The 24717-nt window shown below is 33.8% G+C and overlaps 6 protein-coding genes across 8 annotated transcripts; 2 read left to right on the top strand and 4 right to left on the bottom strand.

Annotated features, from left to right (window-relative positions):
• Nucleotides 1-3774: 3774 nt before the first annotated feature.
• On the bottom strand, nt 3775-6276 carry LOC140825716 (uncharacterized). Its single transcript, XM_073187646.1, has 5 exons — nt 6005-6276; nt 5115-5203; nt 4698-4875; nt 4331-4404; nt 3775-4027 (listed from the first exon to the last, which is right to left on the bottom strand). The coding sequence occupies exons 1-4, from the start codon at nt 6182-6184 to the stop codon at nt 4339-4341; spliced, it is 513 nt and encodes a 170-aa protein (XP_073043747.1). The 5' UTR covers nt 6185-6276; the 3' UTR covers nt 3775-4027; nt 4331-4338.
• A 478-nt stretch (nt 6277-6754) lies between these two features.
• LOC140825715 (protein PHLOEM UNLOADING MODULATOR-like) lies at nt 6755-9674 on the bottom strand. Its single transcript, XM_073187645.1, has 4 exons — nt 9262-9674; nt 8006-8400; nt 7402-7598; nt 6755-7301 (listed from the first exon to the last, which is right to left on the bottom strand). Exons 1-4 carry the CDS (start codon nt 9576-9578, stop codon nt 6906-6908), a joined length of 1305 nt encoding a protein of 434 aa, XP_073043746.1. The 5' UTR covers nt 9579-9674; the 3' UTR covers nt 6755-6905.
• Nucleotides 9675-10223: 549 nt separating this feature from the next.
• Nucleotides 10224-11690, top strand: LOC140828681 (uncharacterized). The gene is made up of 4 exons (XM_073191606.1): nt 10224-10340; nt 10806-10901; nt 11005-11234; nt 11450-11690. The coding sequence occupies exons 1-4, from the start codon at nt 10224-10226 to the stop codon at nt 11688-11690; spliced, it is 684 nt and encodes a 227-aa protein (XP_073047707.1).
• A 1419-nt stretch (nt 11691-13109) lies between these two features.
• LOC140828680 (UPF0496 protein At1g20180-like) lies at nt 13110-14592 on the bottom strand. The gene is made up of 2 exons (XM_073191605.1): nt 14462-14592; nt 13110-14157 (listed from the first exon to the last, which is right to left on the bottom strand). The coding sequence occupies exons 1-2, from the start codon at nt 14590-14592 to the stop codon at nt 13113-13115; spliced, it is 1176 nt and encodes a 391-aa protein (XP_073047706.1). The 3' UTR covers nt 13110-13112.
• Nucleotides 14593-18417: 3825 nt separating this feature from the next.
• LOC140825714 (G-box-binding factor 4-like) lies at nt 18418-21281 on the top strand. Of its 3 annotated transcripts, none has more exons than XR_012116730.1 (4): nt 18418-19335; nt 19442-19513; nt 19732-20532; nt 20858-21281. XR_012116730.1 is itself a non-coding variant. In XM_073187644.1 (4 exons), the coding sequence occupies exons 1-4, from the start codon at nt 18652-18654 to the stop codon at nt 20936-20938; spliced, it is 867 nt and encodes a 288-aa protein (XP_073043745.1). In that variant the 5' UTR covers nt 18423-18651; the 3' UTR covers nt 20939-21281. The 3 variants fall into 3 exon arrangements, 1 of the variants encoding a protein (XP_073043745.1); XR_012116731.1 differs by having other exon boundaries at nt 18420-19335; nt 19683-20532; XM_073187644.1 differs by having other exon boundaries at nt 18423-19335; nt 20503-20532.
• A 445-nt stretch (nt 21282-21726) lies between these two features.
• LOC140825713 (protein BYPASS1-LIKE-like) lies at nt 21727-23702 on the bottom strand. The gene has a single exon (XM_073187641.1). It carries the CDS (start codon nt 23077-23079, stop codon nt 21913-21915), a length of 1167 nt encoding a protein of 388 aa, XP_073043742.1. The 5' UTR covers nt 23080-23702; the 3' UTR covers nt 21727-21912.
• Between the last annotated feature and the right edge of the window lie 1015 nt (nt 23703-24717).

Below are 24717 nucleotides of genomic sequence, written 5' to 3'. Positions count from 1 at the left end.
ATATCGTATAGACTTGGCAAGCGTGCACATTATATAGAGGATGCGATACCCTAAATATCTCGACTATCCTATCCAACTATATATTAATAGATAAGTCGAGACTTGGTCTCATATTCGAGTCTCGCTTATTGTGGATAGTTTTGCTAATTTATTTAGGTAAATTTAGTTGTTGTTTTTATATTCTGTGTCTAAGATAAGTAAGTCTCGAATCCACACTTAAATCTCGTCGATAATGTGAAGTAGTTACATTATATATTTATAGTTTGAAACAATATACATGTGTACTAAAAAAAAGTATTCAATAAATAAATTAATTTGGTGGTTTCATCTCATACTCTTCATCCATCGCTATCTAATCGTGATTTGAGTTTTTATTATTTGGAATATAAATTAATCATAAGAGTGTGTGTGTGTGTATTTTCTAAAAAAAATATCATTTTTATGTACAATTATGAAATTCGGAAAAAATATATTTTGATTCGGTAGATGGATTAAATCAGATTATAAAGCTTGCTCCATTTTACAAAATTATTATAATTATGCTTTGTAAGTAGGCCTTCACCAAATACAATGGTCTGGTTAGGAAATGAACCACATAATACCGGAGATGATAGGGTCACACTCCAACGTATCAGTCGGGCTACTATTCCACAAGCATAATTCATTGCATTTAGGTATTTCTTTAATTAGGTTAATTTTTAATCAATTACCCAACAAACGAATAAATTTATTTTTATTAAAATTATATTTTAATATATTCACTCTTTATCATATCCACCATTAAATGTCGGCAGACGGTACATAAATATACATTAAATTTAATTTATTGTGAAATATAAATTTTATATAACAAATATTAATGAATCGTGATTTTAAATTAAATAATATATCAGAAAGAAGCTTCATTAATTTGGGGAAAGAAAAAGACTACCAGCTTTTGTATGGTGACACATGGAGTGGTGTATATGGTACGTATGTTAGCATGTGGCCGTTCGTTATTTGTCAACTTTTCAGTTGCTCTTCTTCAATGGCATTAATTTTGGTGAAATAATTGATTGGTTACACAACTTATTCAAGTCAAGTACATTAAACATAAGTTACAATTTATTTTTTATTTTTTTTATCAATATCTAAAATTTAGGAAGATATTTCTCAGCCAATAAAAAACATTGAAAAATAAGGGTAATTATATTATGAGTAGGTTTGTTGTGAGACGATCTCACGAATTTTTATCGACAAGTCAATCTTATAGATATTCACAATAAAAAATTAATATTCGTAGCACAAAAAATAATATTTTTTAATGGATTAGCCAAATAAGATATTTGTCTCACAAAATATGATCCGTGAGACCGTTTCACACAAGTTTTTGACTTATATTATATACAAAAATAGGAGAAGTGATCATCCTATTAGATGTGTGTTTTTACATTACAATTTATAGTTTTTATAGTTGGCGGGCGTCTTGAAACTATGATTAAACAAATAATAATAAATAAAATTAAAGGTTGAATTGATTTGGACATTAGGGTGACTAAACATGTCGGCAATGTTAATTTCACAAGCCCCACGTTTAAGGGAATAGTCCATCAAATATTCTGTTTTTTTATTAAAATAAGAGCCAAAATTTATCGTTCTCACACTTTATCTCAATAATGTGCTACAAAAAGATTTTTTTTTCTTTGTTGACTGATATGAAGAGGAATAATAGAAGTTTGTATATTTAGAGAAGATATATTCGTTATAAATATGGTTTGGTACAAATATTTTTATGCAACATAAAAATAATATCTTTTAGTTCACTAGTTAAGCTCTAAAAAACTATCGGAATGTTTGGTTTTGAATTGTATGGTTTGAGGAAATATTTTGAATAAAAGTAGTTCTCTTGTGAGACAGTCTCATGGATCTTTATCTGTGAGACGGATAAACCCTAACGATATTCACAATAAAAAGTAATACTCTTAGCATAACAAGTAATATTTTTTCATGATGATCCAAATAAGAGATCCGTCTAACGAAATTAATCCGTGAAACCGTCTCACGAGAGTTTTTGTGTTTGAAAAAATGTGCATAGAAATGATTCTATAGATAAAAACATATATTTTGAATTTTTTTTTCTTATGAAAAAGCTTTTATTTGTTTATGTTAAACTATGTTGATTTTGCCTTAATAAATCTTATAAAGATATGTTTGCAGTGATATTTATGTAACCGATAATTGCAGTGAGATATGTACTAAAATATAATATACTGTATAGAATATAGAATATTTTTAGAATAAACTATATGTAATGATTGTTTTATGAAGTACATAAATAGCGTGTTTGTCATTTGATTATTTTTATTGTTTATGATAAAATAATAAATCAAGTTTTAAATTTACCTCTTATTTATATTTTAATAATAAAAGTATAATAAGTTTAAATGATATTATTATTAGATAAAGTTGAAATTTATCTTTATTAATATAAAATAATATCTAAACATGAAAAAGATGAATTTATAATTTATAATCTTATTTTTCAAAACAATAACAATAAATTTAATAAATCCAAACGAATTCTACCTTACACCACACCAGACGGGCTACACTCTTATTTAGTTTTTTTACACATGTCCAATTTTTTTTGGAGGTTTATAAAATTGCTTTCCATATTTTTTTAAGAGTGAGTCTCATGTGAGACCGTCTCACAGATCTTAATCTGTGAGACGGGTCAACCCTATCTATATTCACAATAAAATATAATACTCTTAACATAAAAAGTAATACTTATTCATGGATGACCCAAATAAGAGATCCGTCTCATAAATACAACAAGTGAGACCGTCTCACACAAGTTTTTACCTTTCTTTAAACATGAGAAACGAAAATAAACAAACCGTTTATGCTCCATTTCTTTTCTTTATATTTTTTACATGTCCTTGATTAACAAAAGGAGACATAAGGTATAACCGTATCAGTATTCTATTGCTAAAATTAAATAATGTAAATTAAAAATTATATAAAAATTATACTTGATGGTTTAACTTCTATAATTCTTGTTTTTGTAGTAAAATTGTACTTTTAAAAATATAATATTTTTAAATTATATTATTATAAGAAATTTATATAAAAAATTTATTCTACCCATTTATAATTGATAATAAACCTATTCTAATTATTTGTAAATTCTACAATACAGACAAAAATATAATGACTAAAATCTTCAAATTATACGTAGTTTGTTTGATATATTTATTATATTTTCATTTTGTACATTAAAACTTATATTTCACTAAAATTTGTCTCTATTTTATATTTTAAACTGTTTTACTTCTTTTTTTAAATAGTAACTATGGTTGTGTTTGAAGGGGAAAAAGTTTCGAAAGTTAAAAGTTTCGGAATTAGTTATTTTTTGGAATCATATTCATTTCAAAGTTAAGTAAATCTCCATATAAGGATAGAATTAGCCAAGGAATTTGAAGCATTTGATTTATATTTATTGTTTCGGTTAGTGAATTTCAAATCTAGTTATTAATAATGGTGACATAGTTGAAAGAGACCGAGAATGCCATTTTTTCTCTCTCAAAGGAATACAAAAAATTTAAATCTAATTTCCTAACAAGTATAAGCTTTATTTATAGTCATTTTCATGAGCTTAAACTTTTTATATAAGTAATTCCAACTTAAACATATATATAAAAAAGATAATTATGTATTTGTTATGATTTATAACAAGTTTTATTGTACAATCCAACATGACTTGTATCATAATAAATTAGATAAATCTGTAGCTGAAATCACATCAATACTATGTTTCGCATTTCTAATCGCGATGAGATAAAGAGTGATAACTAAAGACATGAAGAAAATAACTTGGAATCTCTAATTGTTTTCTTCTTGATAAATAATGATTCACACATACCATTACACAACCAGAGAGGAAGAAAGAAACTAACTAAAAATTGAGACATATCAATGAATTTGTTATGCTGTTGTGATAAATTTTGGTGGTGCCTTTGCCCATCCAACAATGAGGAAAATGCTCCTGTAATTGAGTGATGAAATAGTATACGTGAAGATGATGCTATTTAACTTGATATTGTTTCAGTCACAATAGTGCACCCCATACTCTTTTTCTTTTAGTAGGGAAACTCACACAAAAGACCAAAATTTGTGGGAGAAATTTGCTCCACCACTGATAACATGTTTTCCCATTGGTTTGAACCCAAACATTACACCAGTTGCGAAAGAAACCGTATCCATAGCAGTAAAGGTAACTCGCTTGAAACCAAAACACTTTCTTTTGTGTGTGTTTGTTTGACAACTATTTATGTGCACGAGATCTCACCTTTGCCGCTACTGCTTGACTTGCAGCGAAGTTTCGATGCGTTCAATGAGCTTCTCCGCAGCCATCGCACCCTCCTGAAATTTGACATATACAAATATATTAAGAATGGATATAATTAAAAATGGTTCCTAAAAGTTGTATCATACATTAAATCATTAATGCTAATCATGGAACATTTCATATTAATGACAAGTTTAATACACAGCCTATACCAGGAAACAGTGTACATTTCTTGTGTCTAGCCATCTCACACGAGTTCACAATTAAGGTTTTCTGTAGCTCAGTAGATAATATTCTAAGATTGCTCCAACTTTTTAGATGCTAAGCAAGCATTCAATAAGTTTAATGAAATTAAAATAATACTTACAAATCGATCACATGGTTTCCCATCCACAAACAAAATGAAAGTTGGTAATGCCTCAATTTTGTACTCGTTTGCAATTGTGGGATACTTTTCGGTGTCGATTTTCACCACCTGGATCTTATCTTTCATTAAAGAGCTCACTTCTTCCAGAACAGGAACCATGAACTGGCAAGGACCACACCTAAAAAGTTCAAAAGCCGAATCAAGTTCAATATAAATTTAAGTGAGGACTAGACAGCACTTAGCATCCGTGCTAGCTCACACCAGTTCAACAAAGTAATCCTGGTATTCTAACATTGTGATTGTAACTTGGTCATTTTGCTATCATAATGAATAGCTGTAAAAACCAAAATAGGTAATTGGGACAATGGTTATAAGGTAGAGAAACTACTAGAGCTGAAAGAAGCAAAAGAGACATACCAAGTTGCATAGAAATCGACAAACACTGGTTTATCAGATCTTTCCAACAACTCGTCAAAAGAAGCAAATATCTCCTTCTTTGATGCAACCTGATGCAATAACACTCACAACTGTGAAATATCCAAGATCTTTAAATTCAACCTTTTCTACATCAAAGTGTGGAGATAAATGAAGCTCAAATAACTCAAACGAATGACAAACATAAACAACCTAGTTACCGTGAACTAGTCGTGCACAGAACTTTATTTTTCACAGATAGCTTCAGGTTTCCTTTCTTTTGGACGAAAAATAAAAATTGTTTTATAGTGCTTCATGCCCCCACTTTCCTATGAATAACTACAAGCCTCATCCTTGTAATCCGGAGATACAATACAGTGCTCTTCACTGTTTTTCACTACCTTCTGGCTTGTGAATCAATATCAGCTACTTTACTTTCACAATCGAAAGGATATGAAGTATTAGCATTATAGTTCAACATTATCTACAACGATATTGAGAGAAAACTCAAACTAATTTAACCCAACTGCATCATGAGAAAAAAAATTAAACATTTTTGCATTTTCAGAATATCTTCTTTAACTTAAATATCAATATCAAGAAACAAAATGGAACACATCTCCAGAAAAATCACACCCTTCTCAATTTCGGGGAAATCAAGGAACAACACAATAAAGAATTCCACCTAAATCATGTACAGCGCAATTCCATTCGCATAGCATAAAGTTTTTTCATTTCGAACTAACAATCCATCACTTAAAAGCAAAGAAAGAAAAAGAAACATTCCATCGGCCCAAAATAAAATATATCATAAAAGACCTTCCAATGAATTCTAAACCAAAATCCAAAGCAAATTAGTCTGAAAGGTCCAAATTTTGTTCGTTAACATTTACCAGCGTGAGGCTCCGTGGTCTAGATTCACATTTGAGGGACTTGCTCCGAGTATTCAAAATACGGAGCTCCTTCGGAAATTGAAGAGAAGACAATAGAGGAAACTTCACTATCACCGATGCGGCATACGGCGGCGTATTCACGGCGGTTATGATGACTGCGGGCCAAACTGAAACGGCCATTTCCGTCGCTCTTTTCCCGAAATATATACAACAGTTTGAGTTGTTGGAGCTAAATTGTTGTTTCAGTGTCACCGAAAAATGAAGACTTCAAGGGAAACGCGTGTGAACTTGAAATTATATAGAAGGGAATGCGACTTTGGCGTGTGGGCCATGTACTAAAAAGCTGAATAAATTTCTATTTTTTTATAATTTTATTAGTTATAGATAAGTTTTTAAAAATACATATATTAAGATAATGTACGATTTAATATTTCTGGAAGAGTTAAAAGTGCGAATAAAAGTGATGATTACGCGAGGAGATGAAAAAATAGTTTTTTTTTTTTAAAAAAATGGAGTAATTATATTTTTATATTTTGAAAAGTGGATATTTCTTTAAAATGTGGACAAACAAAACTTCAACTTCAACTTCAAAACAAGAAAGTAATCAGCCTTGTAAAGCAACCAAACCTGGAGTGCTCGTTAAAGCAAGGCACTGTCAAATTACATCTTTATCCTAGCTTACATTAATAACTATGCATTGAACCCAAAAAGTAATAAACTTTTAAATGAGCAAGTAAAAACAACTTGGGATTTCACGAAAGCGGCAAACTATTGCTTTTATAGTCAAGGGGTCACTCACTACAAAAGTTGCATCTGCTTATAGAAAAGTGTGAAAATAGTAGAAAATGCCATACAAACCGGAAACCTCTATCTTTTGGAAATATCTAATGGACAAACTAAATCAGCCATCACTTGTCAATGTGAAGGCAAGAAGTACCATTACAAGTGTGAAGACAATGGTTGCACCCGAAAACAGCCACATAGCCTTGCTTTTCGGTTTCTGGCCAACTTGGCTGCTCAACTCCACCTCTTTAAGAAGTTCCCTCACTTCATCCATATCCGAGTCTTTGGCCGCTTGCAGTAATCTGTTTTGTATTTTCGCAAGTTTATTTAGCCTCCTATCTCTGGCAGTGTTCTTTGTTGGCCCGAAAAAACCCGTCATTTTCCACAGAAAGATGCCCATGTAGATGGCTACAATGCAGTCCACGCTGTAGTGGTGGCGCTCCCGGATTTCTCGTTGGGCGCTGTGTAAGACGAGGATCCAGATAAGTGCTGAGCTGAACCCACCATAAGCTTCCTGCGACAGTTTTCAAGAAAGGAAGCAAAAGGAATTGATCAATTCTGGAAATTCACACAAATTCTGGGGCGTTTTGAGTGAACTTTTTTTGTATACATACTGTCCAGGCCATAGCTGTCAAGACCGCAACAAGCATATGGCCACTGTATAGTAGATCGTTGCATCCACCACCAGCTTTTTTCAAAAGATTGAGCCATGAAGAAGATGCCTCAGAAGCTGTAGGTCGAAGAAAATCAGCAAGAAAGTTCATCGCCCCCCAGTCTGGTTGGAAAGCAAGGCCAAGATCTCCTGCAACAGCTGAAAGTAGGATGAATCGAATTATTGCAACACCCAAGAAGTGTTGAAATCTTCAAATAACATCCTTATAATTAGATATAACTTTTGCTACAATGGCAGACTCTCAATCCTATAATACTTACATTTTTTGCTGATAGATGCTCAATCCTCGAAAACAAATTATGTAATGCAAGACGCTTTGAAATTCTTATTAAACAACCAGAATGTCATACAAACTATGAAACTGTTACTAAACTCTCCGAATAAGAACAAATTATTCTAAATCTCACTCTCATGAGAGTGAATTTGGTTCATTCAATACTAATGGATTAAACGGATCAATATGCAAACATGAAGAAAACATACAAACAAGTTTCCAAAACAGTAGAGTGCATATGATCATGAAGAGAATAATAAAGATGTGATACCATATGCGAAATCGTGTTGAATGATGTGTCGTATAGCGTTAGAATCTGTAGAATATGGAACATAATACTTCTGAGCCCACCGATGAGGTTGTGGTGGGACTTTAAACCGAGCAGATGCACACCACGGGCGGGGTGAAGGAAGTATCGTAGACACAAAAGCTATCGCCCGAAGAAGCCGCCCAATACCCATGGCGAACATGTATCTCGCACCTAGGCCTAGGCCAGGGGCTTCGATGGAGTTAAATAATACTGAGAATGCTAGCATTATAAACAACATCAAGAAATGGTGCAATCCAATGATACGAGCTCTCAAAATATCAACCACTGTTGGAGGCAATTTCTCATTCAATGCAAGCAGCAACCACTGGCCGACATCAGGAAGAGGTGCTGTCGCACTATAAAAATTTAGGAAGACCATTATATAATCAATATTCATAATTATTTCGTGCAATATGCGAAACAAAGCTTAACGTGGCATATTTTACCCATTTTGTGATTTTAAATTTAGAATCTTGATTAGGGGATCTATTGCTTCCTACAGCCAAACAATAATTTCCAAGAACTTAATCTAAACTAATGAAACCACGAATCCAAGATTAACAGCCAGGGAAAGAAGGTTTTTTGAATCAACATTAAAAATTCTAGCTGATGGAAGTTTTATTTTTAATGCACTTTCCAAATCTAACCACGAGATCTCAAAGAAGACATAAGTTACTAATCATAAACAAGCCCCATTTGAAAACATTAACTTCTCCTACCTATGGAATAAAAAGGTGATCTGACACTACGTTATTAACATTATCCAATATATTTCGGAATGAAATCATCTGACCCATATCGTTGCTTCATATAAAAGTATATATGATATAATGCTTTCCATAATGGAAGGATTAACTTGCCAGATAAGAATAAAAATTAAGGACCAATTACGTAACACAAGGAGCATAGGATTTCAATAATTTGTTTCCCTGACATTTTCAGATCCCAAAAGTCAATCAACAGCTTAATGGTCAAATTTTAACCTACAAAAAGAAATCGCACAGATCACAATCATGGCAAGGAAATCACAACAATCAGTAAAAAGAAAACTCCAATTGCAACTAAATCTTGGCCACATAGTATGCAACAACCAAAAGATCCATAAAAATCCAAGGCCCTTTCCGTAAAACATAGAAAACGGCCAGAAAAATAGTTGAAGCTTCAGGTACTTCCACTAACAAACTCAAATTTGTACAATATTTTCTTCGTATACATACTTGTGCCAGTCGAGCCCGAGAACAGCGGTAACAGATCGAACAGAAATGGCTTCAAAGAGAAGAGCTGAGAGCATAAAAATCAACGAGAGGATAAAGGGAATGGCGGCTCGTAGCTCCAAAGACCAGTGCTTGTAAAATAGGACTCGTATAACGGCCGCAATAGCTAGCGCAGCCCAAAGAAAGGGCTGCAGCCGATCGTGCCAGGGCGGGGATATGTGGCGAAGGTAATCTATGCCCACATATGCAATTGCTGTGAAGCCCAGACCGCCGAAACCAAGCGAACGGAGGCAGCACCAGGAGTTAGGCGCGGGACTCATTATACATTCGCCGATTCGAGAAAAGAGTGCTCTGCAACAGAGTGGTATAAAAATCTAGCAAGAATTTCATACTCTCTCTTCATTTTTTATCTCGGACTGCAAGTTACATCTCCCGCATTAAAAAAATATTTCTTTTATGTACTATTTCTAATTATCCAAAATTTTAATTAGTGAACATATGTACATCAAATTTTTTAAAATAATTATTGTATAAAAAATTTAGAGATTATAATAAAAATGAAATCTATCTAGATTATTTTTGTTAGAGTTTTCTTTCAATATTTAATATTAAATAAAATAATAAGATATTTAGTTAAAAAAACCCCACCGCAACCCCCCCCCCCCCCCCCCCCCCCCCCCCCCCTTTTAACGACACTTGAATAGTGCTCACTCCAAAGAAGAATAAACAGCAGGTACCTTTATCTGATCTTCGTCCCATCACTTTATGTAACGTCATTTATAAAATTGTGGCTAAAGAGATTGCCAAAAGATTGAAGAGGGTGCTGAATTCCATAATCTTTCCTATTAAAAGTGCATTTACACCGGGTACAGGTATAACAGATAATGTGATTATAGCTTTTGAAATTGGACATTATTTGAAGCGCGAGACTCAAGGTTTAAGGGGAGGCTGCATTGAATATCGATATGTCAAAGGCGTATGACCGTGTTGAATGGTCTTTAATTTCTCAGAGATATGATGCTGAAAATGGGTTTCCACTGTCAATTGGTAGATTTTATCATGATTTGCCTCTATTCAGTGAGGTACAAGGTGGTTCACAATGGTCATGATATTGGCCAGATCATTCCTCATCGGAGACTCCGTCAAGGAGATCCCTTTATCTCCCTATCTTTTCTTGATATGTACTGAAGGGTTGTCTGCGCTCTTACAAAAAGAAATGAGTCGAGGTAATATTCATGGGGATTGGGGGTTAAAGTGGCTCGTAATGCCCCATCTATCTTCCATCTTTTTTTCGCGGATGAAAGCTTTCTATTTTTTGGATTCACGAAGATTGATAAAAGCCGTCACATCAAAACCTGTCCTCTCGTATTGGTCGCAATAAATCAGATATTTTTGCTGTCATAAAAGAAAATGCATGGCGCCGTCTGCATGGATGGAGTTATAAACAATTATCTTGTGTGGGAAAAGAAAAATTACTTAAAGCAGTGGTTCAAGCATTGCCGTAGTATGTTATGGGTGTGTTTCTTTTGCCTATGTTGTTGTGTAAGGATTTGGAGCGTATGAACTCTTTCTGGTGGGAGAAATCGAGTAACAACAGAGGTGGTTTACATTGGCATAGCTGGGATAAACTTACACTGCATCAGGCAAAAGGGGGTTTGGGCTTCCGTAAATTCATGAGGTTAATTTGGGTTGTTGACCAAACAAAGCTGGAAACTAGTGACACGGCCAAACTCTTCAATTTCACAGGTTATCAAAGCCCGATATTATCCTAGGACGACATTCTTAGAAGCTAAAGTTGGAGCTAACCCGAGTTATGTATGGCGTAGCATAATGTCGACACATGAGTTGATAAGGAGAGAGGCCAGAAAACGTATGGGTACTGGAGAGAACACAAAGATTTGGGGACAACCTTGGCCACCAGATTTGGAAAATCCTTTCATTGAGTCCCTTGCCCTGAAGTGCTGCAGAAGGCAACAGTAAACTCTATGCGTTCGACGGAGGATGGAAGTTTGAATATGGATATTCTTAATGACCTTTTTGTGAAAGAGGAGATTAATTTGTTCTATTACCCTAAGTAGGAAAGGTTGGGATGATTACTAGATATGGGGAGAAGATCGGAAGGGTCCATATACTCTGAAAAGTGGGTACAAATTGTCGTTTTCTCCTTGTTTACCATCTATTCCTGTTATAGGGGTAAACTGGTCGTTGATTTGGAATCTGAAGGTCCCTACGCTAAAGCAAGAAATTTTCTGTGGCGGACTCTTTCATCTTTTCTCTCAACTATGGTGGTACTACAACGTGGTCGGGTGGATGTTTCTGTGTGGTGCCCTATATGTCGTCATGAACCTGAGGATGAGTTTCATGCCTTGGTCTCTTGCCCATTTGTTCGTAGCGTTTGGAGTCTTACCTTTCTGGGTAGTTTCTTGGAATGATCATCTTGTTCTTTTCGAGATTGGTGGCCGAATCATTGGTTCTATATTTACTGGTGTGGATTTAAAATTGGTGGCAGTAATATTGTGGAGTATTTGGCTTAACAGAAATTATGTGGTTTGGAATGAGAAGTATATATCAGCAATTTTATATTTTTAAATTGGAGTTGGATATGCGTATTCAGTGGATGTCGGCGGATCAGAGGGACACTACCTCTACTCAGACGCGAGGGCGGATTGTAAATGTACTTTGGAACAAACCACTTGAGATTTGGCTGCATTGTTCGGGATCATCACGGGTTAGTAAAAGTTGTTGTACATGGTTGTCTTCTGGGAACTTATTCTTCGACAAGACAGAAGCTTTATGTATTCGATAAGCTTTGAGTTGGCTCAGGGATCTAAACTTCTGGAATGTTTTGGTTGAATCGGATGCACTTATGTTATAAATTATAACAATCCGACGAGTAATGTTTCTAGTGTTGGTTTGATTTTGGAAGATTGTAGAGTCTTAGCGTTGGAATACAATCTTGTGTTTTTATTTTTACTTGTAGATCAGCGAATCACGCGGCTCATTTTTTGGCTGAAGCGGCGGATTCTATGATCAGTTGTGAAGGTAGAATTACATTTTCGATTTCGTTAATTCCTGATGTTATCGACAATCAATAAAGAATTTCTCATTTTGATTTTTAAGAAAATGTTCTTGGAACATAGGCATTTTCTTATTGGTTTTTCGATGCATCTCTACAGTAAACAAATCACAAGATAGATTATTGATTATTTTAGAAATCAAATTACCTTTGCCTATACACCAAAACTAATTGCAAAAAATCTATTTTAATAATTTAGTTCTAATAGGGATAACATCCTAATACGATTATGGGTGAAATCCTATGTTTTAAGGAATTAAAATATTCAAAAATAAAAGTATTTCCTAATCTACATGATAATTATTACTTAAGCTGAATTTGTTTCATAATTAAATTTACTAAGTGTTTGCCATTATAAGTTATGATTTTAAGAAGTGGTTTATTTTATAGATCATGAAGAAATGTAAAAAAATAAAAGTGGGCTATGTTTGAAATAAAAATGAAAAGATAAAATGAGAAGTCATTTGTTCTAATAAACTTAATTGATATATATGATTACATAATAATAATTTATCCATAATATAAAAGTAAATCTACATTTAATTTCTGCAACGTGTTATCTAAAACTCGGAAACATATATGGAACAAAGCCACGATATATCTCTGTATTTAATGAAGTATTTTAACTAATTACAACACATCCAAAATCAACATAACAAACAATTAGATTAATTCATATATGAAAATATTAAAGAATAAACTATATTTACATATATGAAAAAAATTAAAGAATTAATTCTTGAAGGATTTTCAATATATATACACTGCATCAACTTTCTCAATGATCTTTGCAAATTTCCTTGATCACCAATGTTCTAGCCCGATTAATCGTAACAAGGCAGAGGTAAACGTGCTCTTCAAGCTCCTCCACCTGTTTCTTGAACCCTAATTCACTCTTTTTAAGCTCCTTCAACACTTCAAAAGAAAGCCTATCTTCCCTCTTCTCCAAACAGAACTGAATCATTGTCTTCTTGTGTTCAATCTCATCTTGAAGTCGAACAACTAGTCGACTCATTGTGTCGAAATCTCGGTTCAAGATATATGAACCCTTAGCTGCTACATCAAGCAGCCCCAAAGTTCTTGTCAAAGATCCATACTTCAAGAATCGAAAGTACTTTACGATCTTTTTCTTCAGCCGTTGTATAGGCAAACTCAAGAGTGCAGGCCCCATTAGTAAAGCCGTGAGACTGTGTACTGCTAAAAACATGGCTGCTGCAGCAACTAAACCACAGGCTACTGTCGCGCAAACCCCGGAAGCCTTGTTAAAAAATTTAATCAGTTTGATTTTTCTTGCCACCCTTTTCCTCTTAGACTTCAAATGTTGTACAGCAGATGAATGTTTCTCACGAATGTGATTGAATTCTTGCTTGCTCATATAGGAGAAGGGGTGTTTTAGAATAGCACAAGAATGCAGCTCAGGTACGATGAAGCTCAACTGCTCGGAGGAGTAGTGGGTAATGGAATCCATAACTTGATTGATGAACCTATAATCAGCTTGAATTTCGCTCAAGACTTCGAGAAGTTGGCTGCAGAATTTTGAGGCTTCGGCACTTATATCAAAGTAATTTAACAGAAGGGATTTAAGGTCACATGATGATTTGGTTGAAACAAGGGCTGATTCAAGAATTTGTGTAATTGTTTCTTGGCCAGGTTGAAGGATTTCTTTGAACCCGCCATGGAATATATTTTTCGGTGATGAAGATGGATTTACGAAAACTTGAACTTTTAAGAAGAAATCAACGTAGGATTTGGTTCTTACCACACAAAGATATTCATCGTTAACATTAATGAGGGTTTTACCAGATTCTTTAATTTCTTCTTGTCTGCAAAAAATGATTATAAATTTTGTCAATCGGATGTTTAAGAGATAATTTAACAAACATCATAGCTTATAAAATCTCCCTTTATATTTGAAGTGCGTTAACAGGGAAAGATGTTTGAGTAGACTAAATTGAAGAGTGCACACATGAATAAATCAAATCAACTAAAGACACAAAAAGATACAGGTGATCGGGTTGATTCGATCATGAAATTGAACTCCCTTAACTTGTAACATTGAAAAAAAGAAACTTGTAGGTTTCGGCAAAAATCATGTATCTATCATTATCATAACTATGAAAAGCTGACCTTTCTTCCCGATCACTGAATTTTTTAATCTTTCCCACATCCTGTGTGATTCTTGGTTGCAGGATACGAAGAAGCAGCTTCAAATCCGATGAAGAAAAGTGTGAAATGGTACGAAGAAGAACCGTAATCATGCCATAGTAATCATCTGGAAACAATATTTATATCCTAAATTACCTTTAAAATCAGCCAGTATTTAAAGGGCGCAGTTAAAAGTTTGTATTTCACGTCATCATCTGTTTTGGATAAATCAAGTTGCATCTCATCTATTTATATATGGGTTTGAAAGAGAGAGAGAATCTTGTGGAAGATGTTTACTAGGATATAATGGCTGCTGTTTATGTCTATCCTCGTCTAGCTTCATGCACAATATATGCATGACTTTAATTAAATTTCTTTACTATACATTTAAGAGTTTAAGCAAATATTAACTCTACCAATATTAATTTCATGCATGCATGCCACTACGCAATTGTGTAAACTTTGAGCTATGTTGAAATCATGATTATAGAATAGCATATATATGCTCTTATATTGTAGAAAAATGCAGAGAGTATGTCTGAGTATCCAACAACAGAGAGGGTAAACTTTTACTATTTTGGGCTAAGTAAACCCCAAAAAATTGATGAGATTCATGCATGCATGATGGGGTAAGTTTATGTTAAGGATGTTGATCACCAAGAAAAGTTGGCAAATACACGTGAAAAGTCTTCCAACAAATCCTACGTATTTCAGTTATCAACCCACGTAAATAATTGCCTGCATTCTGATATTTATACGTTTATTTTCCACGTGGAATTCTTAATATCGAGACATGTGTATAAAATTATTTCATTCAAGAAACCCTCGACCACTTATTACAAGCTACCGAATGTTGCCCTAACGTGGAGGCTTCTTTTTGGGGTGATGAGCTTAACCAAATGCATGCATATCTCATCTTCCATTCATTAATTATGCATACTTAGTTTAAATTTTTAAGCCATTTTTATAACTAATTATTTGTAATCATTTTCAAGTTAGTTCCGAGAAAAATGAATTAGAAATTGTGGTGACTCAAATATCTCGTATTAGTGAGATTTTATGATTTTGTTTTTCTTTTTTAAAAAATGACTGCTGGTTTTCACTTTAATTTCTATATTTTGAAACACGGGCGCATAGCCCCACACACACACACACACACACACACATATATGAGAGGTGGTATAGTATATTTGGTTTCTACGTCAATTTTCCAAATCTAGCTAGTGTGGAAAAATCCATGAAAAAATCCAAATAATTTGCTCCAACTAATGCTTTTAAATAGAGTAAAAATCATTTTTGTGTATGAACTATTTATAAATTGTCAAATTGGTATATGATAAAGTTAAAAATTCAATTTTACACTTAACATGAATAGTTTTTAGTATAAGTGTCTTGTGAGACTGTCTCGCATATTAATATCATGAGACAGTTCGACCGATCTTTACCTCAAGGAAAAAAATAATTTTAACATAAAAAATTAATATTTTTAAATTTTTCGAGCTGGATAGCAGATATGTCTCCCACAATTGACTCGTGAGAATGTTTCGTGAGAGTTTTTGTGATGTTTTTAAGTTCAGTTATTATTATTAAATTCAAATGCATATTTTATTTTTTAAGGTTTATTTTTTATAATTTAAAAATGAATGTATATTTATTTAAAAATTAAATTATTAAATAATCTTTTACTCTTTGTATAAAAAGGTTAGAATTATTAAATAATAAAAATATATCAATTTATAAATTATATACTCAAATATATTGGAATTTTAAAATATTTATAAGCATATAATAAAATTATTTTTTTCTTTATGTATCTATATTTTATTATTATAATTATATATTAATAAACTACAACTCAATAAATGAATCTTAAAATTTTAATATACTAATAAAAATTTAATATGTAATATTTTTTTTATTTATAATCAAATTAACTAAAGTAAAATAAAAATAAAATCTATTAGAATTGCCTAAATCAAGTGCAAAAACTTTCTACCATGAAAATCACACAAATTCAGACAATGACTGAAGTTCACAAGTGGTCGGTTTATTTCTAATAGATTTGTCTTTCATAATCTAAAAATTTCACGCTGAACACTTTTCAGTTAATTATCAACAGAACGATGATTAGGCTTATTTCGACCATCTGAAAATAATACCTCTAGTCTTCTACGACATTATATTAATTTTATTGTATTTTTATCAATATATAGCTTTATATAAAATTTATTTATTTAGTTGTGATTTTAATAAATATATGATACCATAATATAGAAAGAGAAAAAATAATATTATTTTGCTATATATTTATAAATATTTTTTAAATATATTATATTTGAGTATATAATTTTTTATTGAGATATAATTGTATTAGTAAATAATTATGATATTTTAATACAAATATTATGGTATTTATTCATCATAATATAATTTTTAAATAAATATAACATTAAGAATTTAAAGGAATAAAAAAGTGTCGAAAAATAAAAAATATTCCTAATTGAATTTAAAACATTAATCGGACCTTAAAAAAATATGTTAAGAGTAAAGGCAAAAACTTATGTGAGACGGTCTCACGGGTCGTATTTGTGAGACGGATTTCTTATTTAGATCACTCATGAAAAAGTATTACTTTTTATGCTAAAATTATTACTTTTTATTGTGAATATGGGTAAGGTTGACCCGTATCACTGATTATGATCCGTGAGACGGTCTCACATGAGACTCACTCAAGAGTAAAATTGGTTTTTTAGTCTGACCATGTATTAATTAAGTTATTTACAAAAGTTAATGTACTGATCTCACAACTTATCAATAGTTTGTCTAACAAAATCACTTTTAATTTTTTCAAAAATATATAACCTTAAATAAAAAAAACTAATAATCAATTTGTAAAAAAAAAAGGAGATTGAATTTTTTAAGAAACTAAACATAGACTTTGATTCTTGCAAATTGCAACAAATGAGTTGAAATTCGATAGGATCGTGGAGTTCATCGACGACCCCAATGGGCAATGGGCCGTGGAATCCACACATTATCATATGGACCCCAAATCACTTAAGACCGTTGGATCTAATCTTAGGGATTGGTGATACAAAAGTTATTAGTAGAAATAAAAGAGTGTTAGAAATTTTTTATATAACCTCGTGTTATATAAAATTTTATGATCATAAAAATTCATGTGAGACGGTCTCATAAGTAAATTTCATAAGACATATATCATATTTGAGTCATTCATTAAAATATATTATTTTATTGTAAATATGGACATAGTTAACTTGTTTATCGAATAAAAATATGTGAGACTATCTTACAAGAAAGCTATTATTTTATAATTCAAAATTTATGCCAATTTACATACATAAGCACTCGATTATTTTTATTTTATTTTATAAAATAAACACTTCACTAAGAAGACTTCCTATGTGATTTAAATTATATTCATTCCATTGGTTCAATTTTTTTAAAAAAAATTTACGATTTTGGTTATCTATATTGGTAATTTCAATTTTAGTTATCTAAACTATCAAAATTTGACAATTTTATTTATTTTTTGTTGTAATTGTTGATATGTCACCGCACGTATCAACGTTGTGTCGGAGCCATGTAACCGGTGCAATAGGTGTCACATCAATGTCGTGGAAGAAAAATGACTAAAGTTGCAAATATAACGAACTAAAACTGAAATCTAACAACATAGAATATCAAAATTACGAATAAAAAAAAAAATAATTGATATTACAGTTTTTTTTTTAATAGGTGTTCCCTATATTTATACGTTTTAAATTAAATTTTAAAAATTTGTTCTGATCCATTGGATTTGTGAGCCGAAATCCAAAGCCTACTTACCTCACCGAAAGATGGGCTGGGCTTCGAAAAATATCGATCAAAGTCGCATTAATTAAGTGCGACTTCAGTTTAGTGGAACGGAAATGAAGCCACGCGCACAGCACGCAATCATGCCCTTACTGTGTCAGAATTACAAAACCTGAAGAAACTGAATATCCTCCACTGCATATAATCCCCAAATGTTCGCAAAACCCTAGGTCCAATCGTACAAATTTTATCCACTACTATACTACACCAAACGCATTTATAGCTTACTAGGATTTCGGAAAAGGTGTTGGGATCAAGCTCAAATTTGTAATTTATCCAATTGTTCGATTATTGAAATGGCGTCGTCGAAGCTTATGGCTTCTTCGGCTTCTGGGAAATCTGATCTTAAGCGGAAGCTGTCCGCGTGCTCTTCTACTTCTGGTGCTATAGATTTTCTTAGAACTGACTGCACCAGCAATTCTCACGATAATTTAGTTCCCTTGGATGGGTTTTTGAGAAATGCATACGGGGAAAGGAATCCGAGTCCTGATCAAGATCATCGCCGTTCTGTTGGTGAGGCAGAGAGTTGTACTGGTACTTTGTTGAATGCAGAGATCACTCTTTTGGATGCTGTTGGAGCTGTGTCTCGGATTAGCGATGGAGAAGAGGAACGGAAGTTGGTGAGGAAAACAGCGGAGGAAGTTTGGAGAGAGATTTTGGCTGGGAAAAAGAGTGGGCAGCAGCCAAAGGAGGAGATGATGACTTTAGAGGATTTTTTGGTGAAAGCTGCGGCAAAGGAGGAGGAGGAGACGGCGGCGGACGTTAAAGAGGAGAAGTTGGGCGGGGAGATATATGCTTACAAGAATTCTGGAGTTTCGGGAATAGGTATAGGGGTAGGATTGGATGTTGGGGGTTTGGGAGGTGGAAGAGGGAGACGGAGTCTGAGCTTGTTGGAGCCCTTGGATAAGGTGGCACAGCAAAGGCAAAGAAGGATGATTAAGAACAGGGAGAGTGCCGCCAGATCAAGGGAGCGGAAGCAGGTAGAATTTTCTTCTTTTCGATTGCTGCTCATTTTGATTGGTTTGACTTTTGTGTTTGTTTTCTGTTTTTAAATATTTTGGGTGTTGGATTTTTGCGTATATTCAGGCTTATCAAGTTGAATTGGAGTCAATGGCCGTGAAGCTAGAGGAAGAAAATGAGCAGCTACTTATAGAAAAGGTAACTCAATGAGCTTTTCTTGCATAAATTTCCAGCTCGTGGAGTATCATAATGACATTTTTGTGTCTCTAACTCGTCTTGTTTTTATTCTTGGCTTTTCTGGCATTTATACTTGCTTACTGTGTTTACTGTCCAGCATGGTTCGTGCTTAGATTTTATTTGGTCGCAGAAAAACTAAAGCTAAAAAGTTCATTTATCCGCACATCCCCATGTTTTAGGACCAACCTTCAATCCTAAGGATTTTGAGTATATGCTTTTTAGAAAGTTACACCATGGGCGAGTGGAATGGCATTCGAAGTGTTGATGCCATGACAAACCATCAATCTCGTGCACTACAATATTATTCTGGGGAAACTATCAACCATATTTGGCTCTGACTCGGTGTACTGGTGCAACTTGTATTTTTTTATTTAAAACATTCTACATTTATTTTGTATGAACTTATTATATAAAAGATCATCCTTGGCCTTTATGGTACTCTGTTGATTTTTTTTAAAGATCTAGTGATTTTCCTGATCAAATGTCTTTCCTATGGATAAAATATGGTCCAAGGACTTGATTCTTAGCAAAACATTCCTGGGAGTACGAATGTTCATTAACCAATATATATTTTTTAGATAATCAACTTTTTTAGTTTTCTTTTATATTTACTGCTCTTTCAGGGAATCGGGGTTTATCCTTTCACTATTTTTTAGTTAATTGTTACTTGGATTTAAGATAGGTTTGTTAGAAAAGGCTTGTAAAATATACTATTTTCTGCATCTCTTGATCTTTTGCACTGCTGAAATATTTTCATTCATGTCAGTGGTCGTCCTTTCATCTCTGTGTTATTTAACAGTGGTATGGCTCTTCTATGTGTCTTGGGATATTTAGTGTCAGCTGCGTTTATTTTTTTTACTTCTTTTTGTAAAATTTATTGTAGATCCATATTGTTTGCACTTACTTCTTTAACTTCGAAAATTTTGTTTCTATGAATTTCCCTGTACCAGGAGAAGCTGACAAAGAAGCGGCTAAAGCAGGTACCAAATTTCTTCTGTAAATATTTCATTGGATATGATTGCTTTCTTATAATTTATTTTACTGAGAACCACGAGATCTATTCTAGATGTTAACTAGATGCACTCTCTTTCATATTTACGTGTAATTTCAGAATGGGTTGCATATGATTTAAAACGTGATATAATACTACATTAAATTGTAGCTCTTGCTTTACTGCCATCTCAGGAAAATCTAAGTTAAGGTCAAGGGTTTAAGCTATTTGCATATGGACATTTTGTTTCTCACTTTGGCTTCACATGCAGCGGGCACTCATTTTCAAGTTTGTAATAATTGTCTCTCTTTCAGCTCATGGACAATGTGATCCCTGTGGTAGAGAAGCAAAAACCACCACATGTATTGCGGAGAGTTCGCTCCATGTCGTGGTAACGATCCATTTTCCTCACTGGACATAAACCTGAACTTGAATGCTGCCTTCCTGACGTCACTATCAAATTTGCAATTTTAGTACAATTCGATAGTTCTGGCAATTGTTAAACTCTAAGAGCAGCAGTATTGGTTCTAGCTGTAAAGTGAAATAGCTATAGGATTAAATATTTGATCTGTGCATGAAAAATAAGCAGAGACCAAGAAACTCCTTTAAATCTATCTACGTACATACAACGTAAATCTGTTAGTTCTGTACTAATATGTAAGAGGGGAAGGATCTGAGAGACTGACTTGATATATTGTTCTTGTATTATTTATACAATGTTTTTTGTGTGTTCATTCATTTTGTTTATTTTGTTACGTTTAGCTTTGAAATGAAACCACAACATTTTGGTGGCAGTTAGGGTTACACGAACTTCTGCCCTCCTGCACTGGCATGAGATTCATAACGCCCCAATTCTGTGTCCCGCAACGCAGATACAACACGGTATTGATACAAATGGCTGTGATTTTCAAAAACATCGGATACTACATAATACATTATTTATGGTATTTCAAAAAACTAAGATTCACAAGAAATAGATATTACATATGATCAATTTAGGATATTTCACTGGGAAAATATGGTGATCGGTCTTGTTTCTTCATGAGCATGGCTTCACAGATAAACAACGGTTGCACCAATGCCACATCAAGAGTTGTAGGTATTCTACTTGTTATATCAACTAAAAGCAAGCAAAAAGTCGAGCATTGATAGACGACAACTTGCCCCGTAATTTCACCAAGGAAAGATGAAGGGCATAGCATCATGGTATCGGAAAGTTTGTGCTTCTATTATTTCTTTACACAGTGATTTCTTGTTATAGATGAATAACACGCCTTATTCTAGGTAAGTTAGCTCGCGACAACATCGTTTCTTTTTTCCAAGGAAACCAAGAATCATAGAAAGTCTACGGATTACATTGACTTGTGTATCAGTTATGAGAATTTGCTCGGCCAATTGAGTTAAGACCCTCGACCCTGCCACGCACAATCCTATGGAACACTTCCCTAACCTGGCGTTCCAATGGATCCAATCCCTCCTTCATTGCTTCATACACAACTCTTAAATCTTGTACTCTTTGCCTCACTTCATTTTCCTTTTCCTCACCCAACGGGAACGTGACAGAATCAGTTAACTCATTCATGTTTCTTGCACGTTTATCGATCTCATGAATCTCCTTCAACAATCCACAAACATTTCTCCGGTCCCGTTTCTTTGATTCCTCCAATATTCTCTCGTGGAGAGAGTGAATCGGGATGGCCCAAAGATACTGCCTCACTACAGTAAAATGTGTTTGAAGGCCACGATCTTGACAGGGGATCGAGGCCACAAGAGCCCACATCACAAATAGAAGAACACAGTTCATTGTAAAAACAGCCACATTTAGTCCATTGGTGGCTATCACTTCATTCGCCCTCGGAGCCACCAAATTGCTGCCAATGGCTTGCAGCTGCCTAGCGGCAGACCAAGTCCTTGACACGCTCCAAGACAATGACCTGAAATGGCCGACCGACCTTTGTTCCCTCTGCGTGTTACCGCGACCAAAAGACCTATTTCTATGAGCTAGAGTCGAGTTAGACTCTTTTTCATCCAGCATTCCAATGGCCAAATCAACTAAAGCCTTCTTTGCACGTCGAAATTGGCCTTCACCAATACCCCTCTGCTTATCTAATGCACACAGAATAATCTGCAACTGTTTCTGCCATTGCCTGATCTGCTCAATCCCATCCCGAATAGCGTTACAAACATCCAAAGCCTTTACACTTCTGTCAAAGAAATCTAAAATGAGTTTATCCATATGGGGCATGCTTGAATGGCCCTTCTTGTTGAAAATAATGATTCTAAATTCCTCTTGGCAACAGATGAATGAGTCTAAAAGCTTCAGAATCCATGGAATCGAGAGAAGATCGTTGGAGTTTGCATCCGATAAATCTTGAAACCGTTCATATACTTTTCTTTGAAAGGCCTCCAATTCAGTTTCTTGAACAGTGGCCTCTTGTGTAGACTCCACGGAATGGACCTGATCACGACGCCTGCTCCAAATGGAGAAGCCAAAGCTTGAAGATGAAGACGTTTCTTGAAGATGTGTACCCACCATCTCTCGGATAAACAGAAACAGAATTTGAAAATAGGCTCGGATTTTAAAATTGGGAAATCTTGCAAACGAGGACAAAAACCTCAGCTGAATCGGAAACAATATACAGAATCGGGTATCTTGATAAACCCATAAGAGAAGCCCGAATATTCCGACAAGAAACAAAACCAAACTGCTGAAAAGTTGGTAATTCAAGAAACCTAATCCTCTTCTTCTATTTCCATTAAACTAAAATTTAAACCAAACCCAGATTCAAAACACCCCGAACAATACATTAAAATCATAAGAAACGCATTAAAACAACTTAAAAAGACAGTTTAATTTCGATAACCCTTCTTAACCACAGAAACCACCCCGATTACACCATGAAATGTCCCAAGACTCAAACTTGATGTATGAAAAATAACCCACTCAATTTATGTAATCATAATCGGAGAAAAATGAACCCATGCATCAAAAAATATCTCGATGGAGTGGCGACTGAGAATGATGGAAATGAGAAAGCATTTAATGGAGCTATCAGGAATTTAGTACCGCGTATATAATGTTTGTTAGACGAGAAAAGTACAAATTTCTGCTCAGAAAGTCTAATCACAGAGTTAAAATTTGTCTTTTAACGCGGGATTTGGAAACAAAGGTGGTTGTAATTAAATAATCAATTATGAAAAGTAGATTTAAAAGGGAAATAAATCCAAGACAAAAATGGAGGGAGGTGTTTTATTTACACGCCACAGCCACGGACTGAACACGCATTACTTTATTACTATCGAGTGTGCGATTTATAGCCATGGCTGATGGCTCCATTTCCCGAACTAGTAAGCAACGTACAATTTTTTATGGGACCTAAGATTTAAGCAACTATCTTAGATATGCATTCAAAATTTACAAGCGAAAATAGGAAGCAATAACGATAGAGGTACAATAAATATATTTTACAACGACATTTATAATAATTATATCATGTGTTTTTGCTATTATATTATGAGATTTTGTTTGAATTAATTATGAAATTTCGATAAATAAAATTTATGTATTGAATTTTCTGTTCCGTACGAGATTGTTTGTAATGGGAGGACCCCGTTTATCAATAGTTTTTAGCACATGATGAGAGGAGACTGATCTATGCCAGTGACACCAAACCCATAGGTTTTTAACTATTTCTCAATAGAAAAAAAGAAAAAAGAAAAGAAAGAGGTGATCTGCCTGTAATATTCAAGACAGCAGTCTGCGTGACATATGCATCAAATTAATAATTTGACTTTTTAAAATTTTTAGCATTGCTGATTATATTCAAAGAAAGAAAAATAGTTAGACGTAAATATTAACTTGTCACATAATCAATAACTACTTGTAACTATATAAATAAAATAAAGTAAAAATATTTGCCCACGTGGGAAAAGATTGCAGAACAATGATACCTCATGGATGAGCCCACTACCCTTGGCTCATCTCTAGCCCAAATGGAAGACAGGCCCACCAAGGGCCCAGGTATTCTCCTATAAATACTAGGTTTGAGTGTTCAGTTGAGGGATTCAATATATTGTTTTCAGCAGCACCTTTAGCTGCTCCCCCCATATATCCTCAGTCACTGACTTGAGCGTCGGAGGGGCTACGCCAGGACACCCTCCTGGCCCCCTCTTA

This window comes from Primulina eburnea, chromosome 3 (genome assembly GCF_022965805.1).
Source record: "Primulina eburnea isolate SZY01 chromosome 3, ASM2296580v1, whole genome shotgun sequence".
Lineage (NCBI taxonomy): Eukaryota > Viridiplantae > Streptophyta > Magnoliopsida > Lamiales > Gesneriaceae > Primulina > Primulina eburnea.
This window is presented reverse-complemented; position numbering and strand designations above follow the sequence as displayed.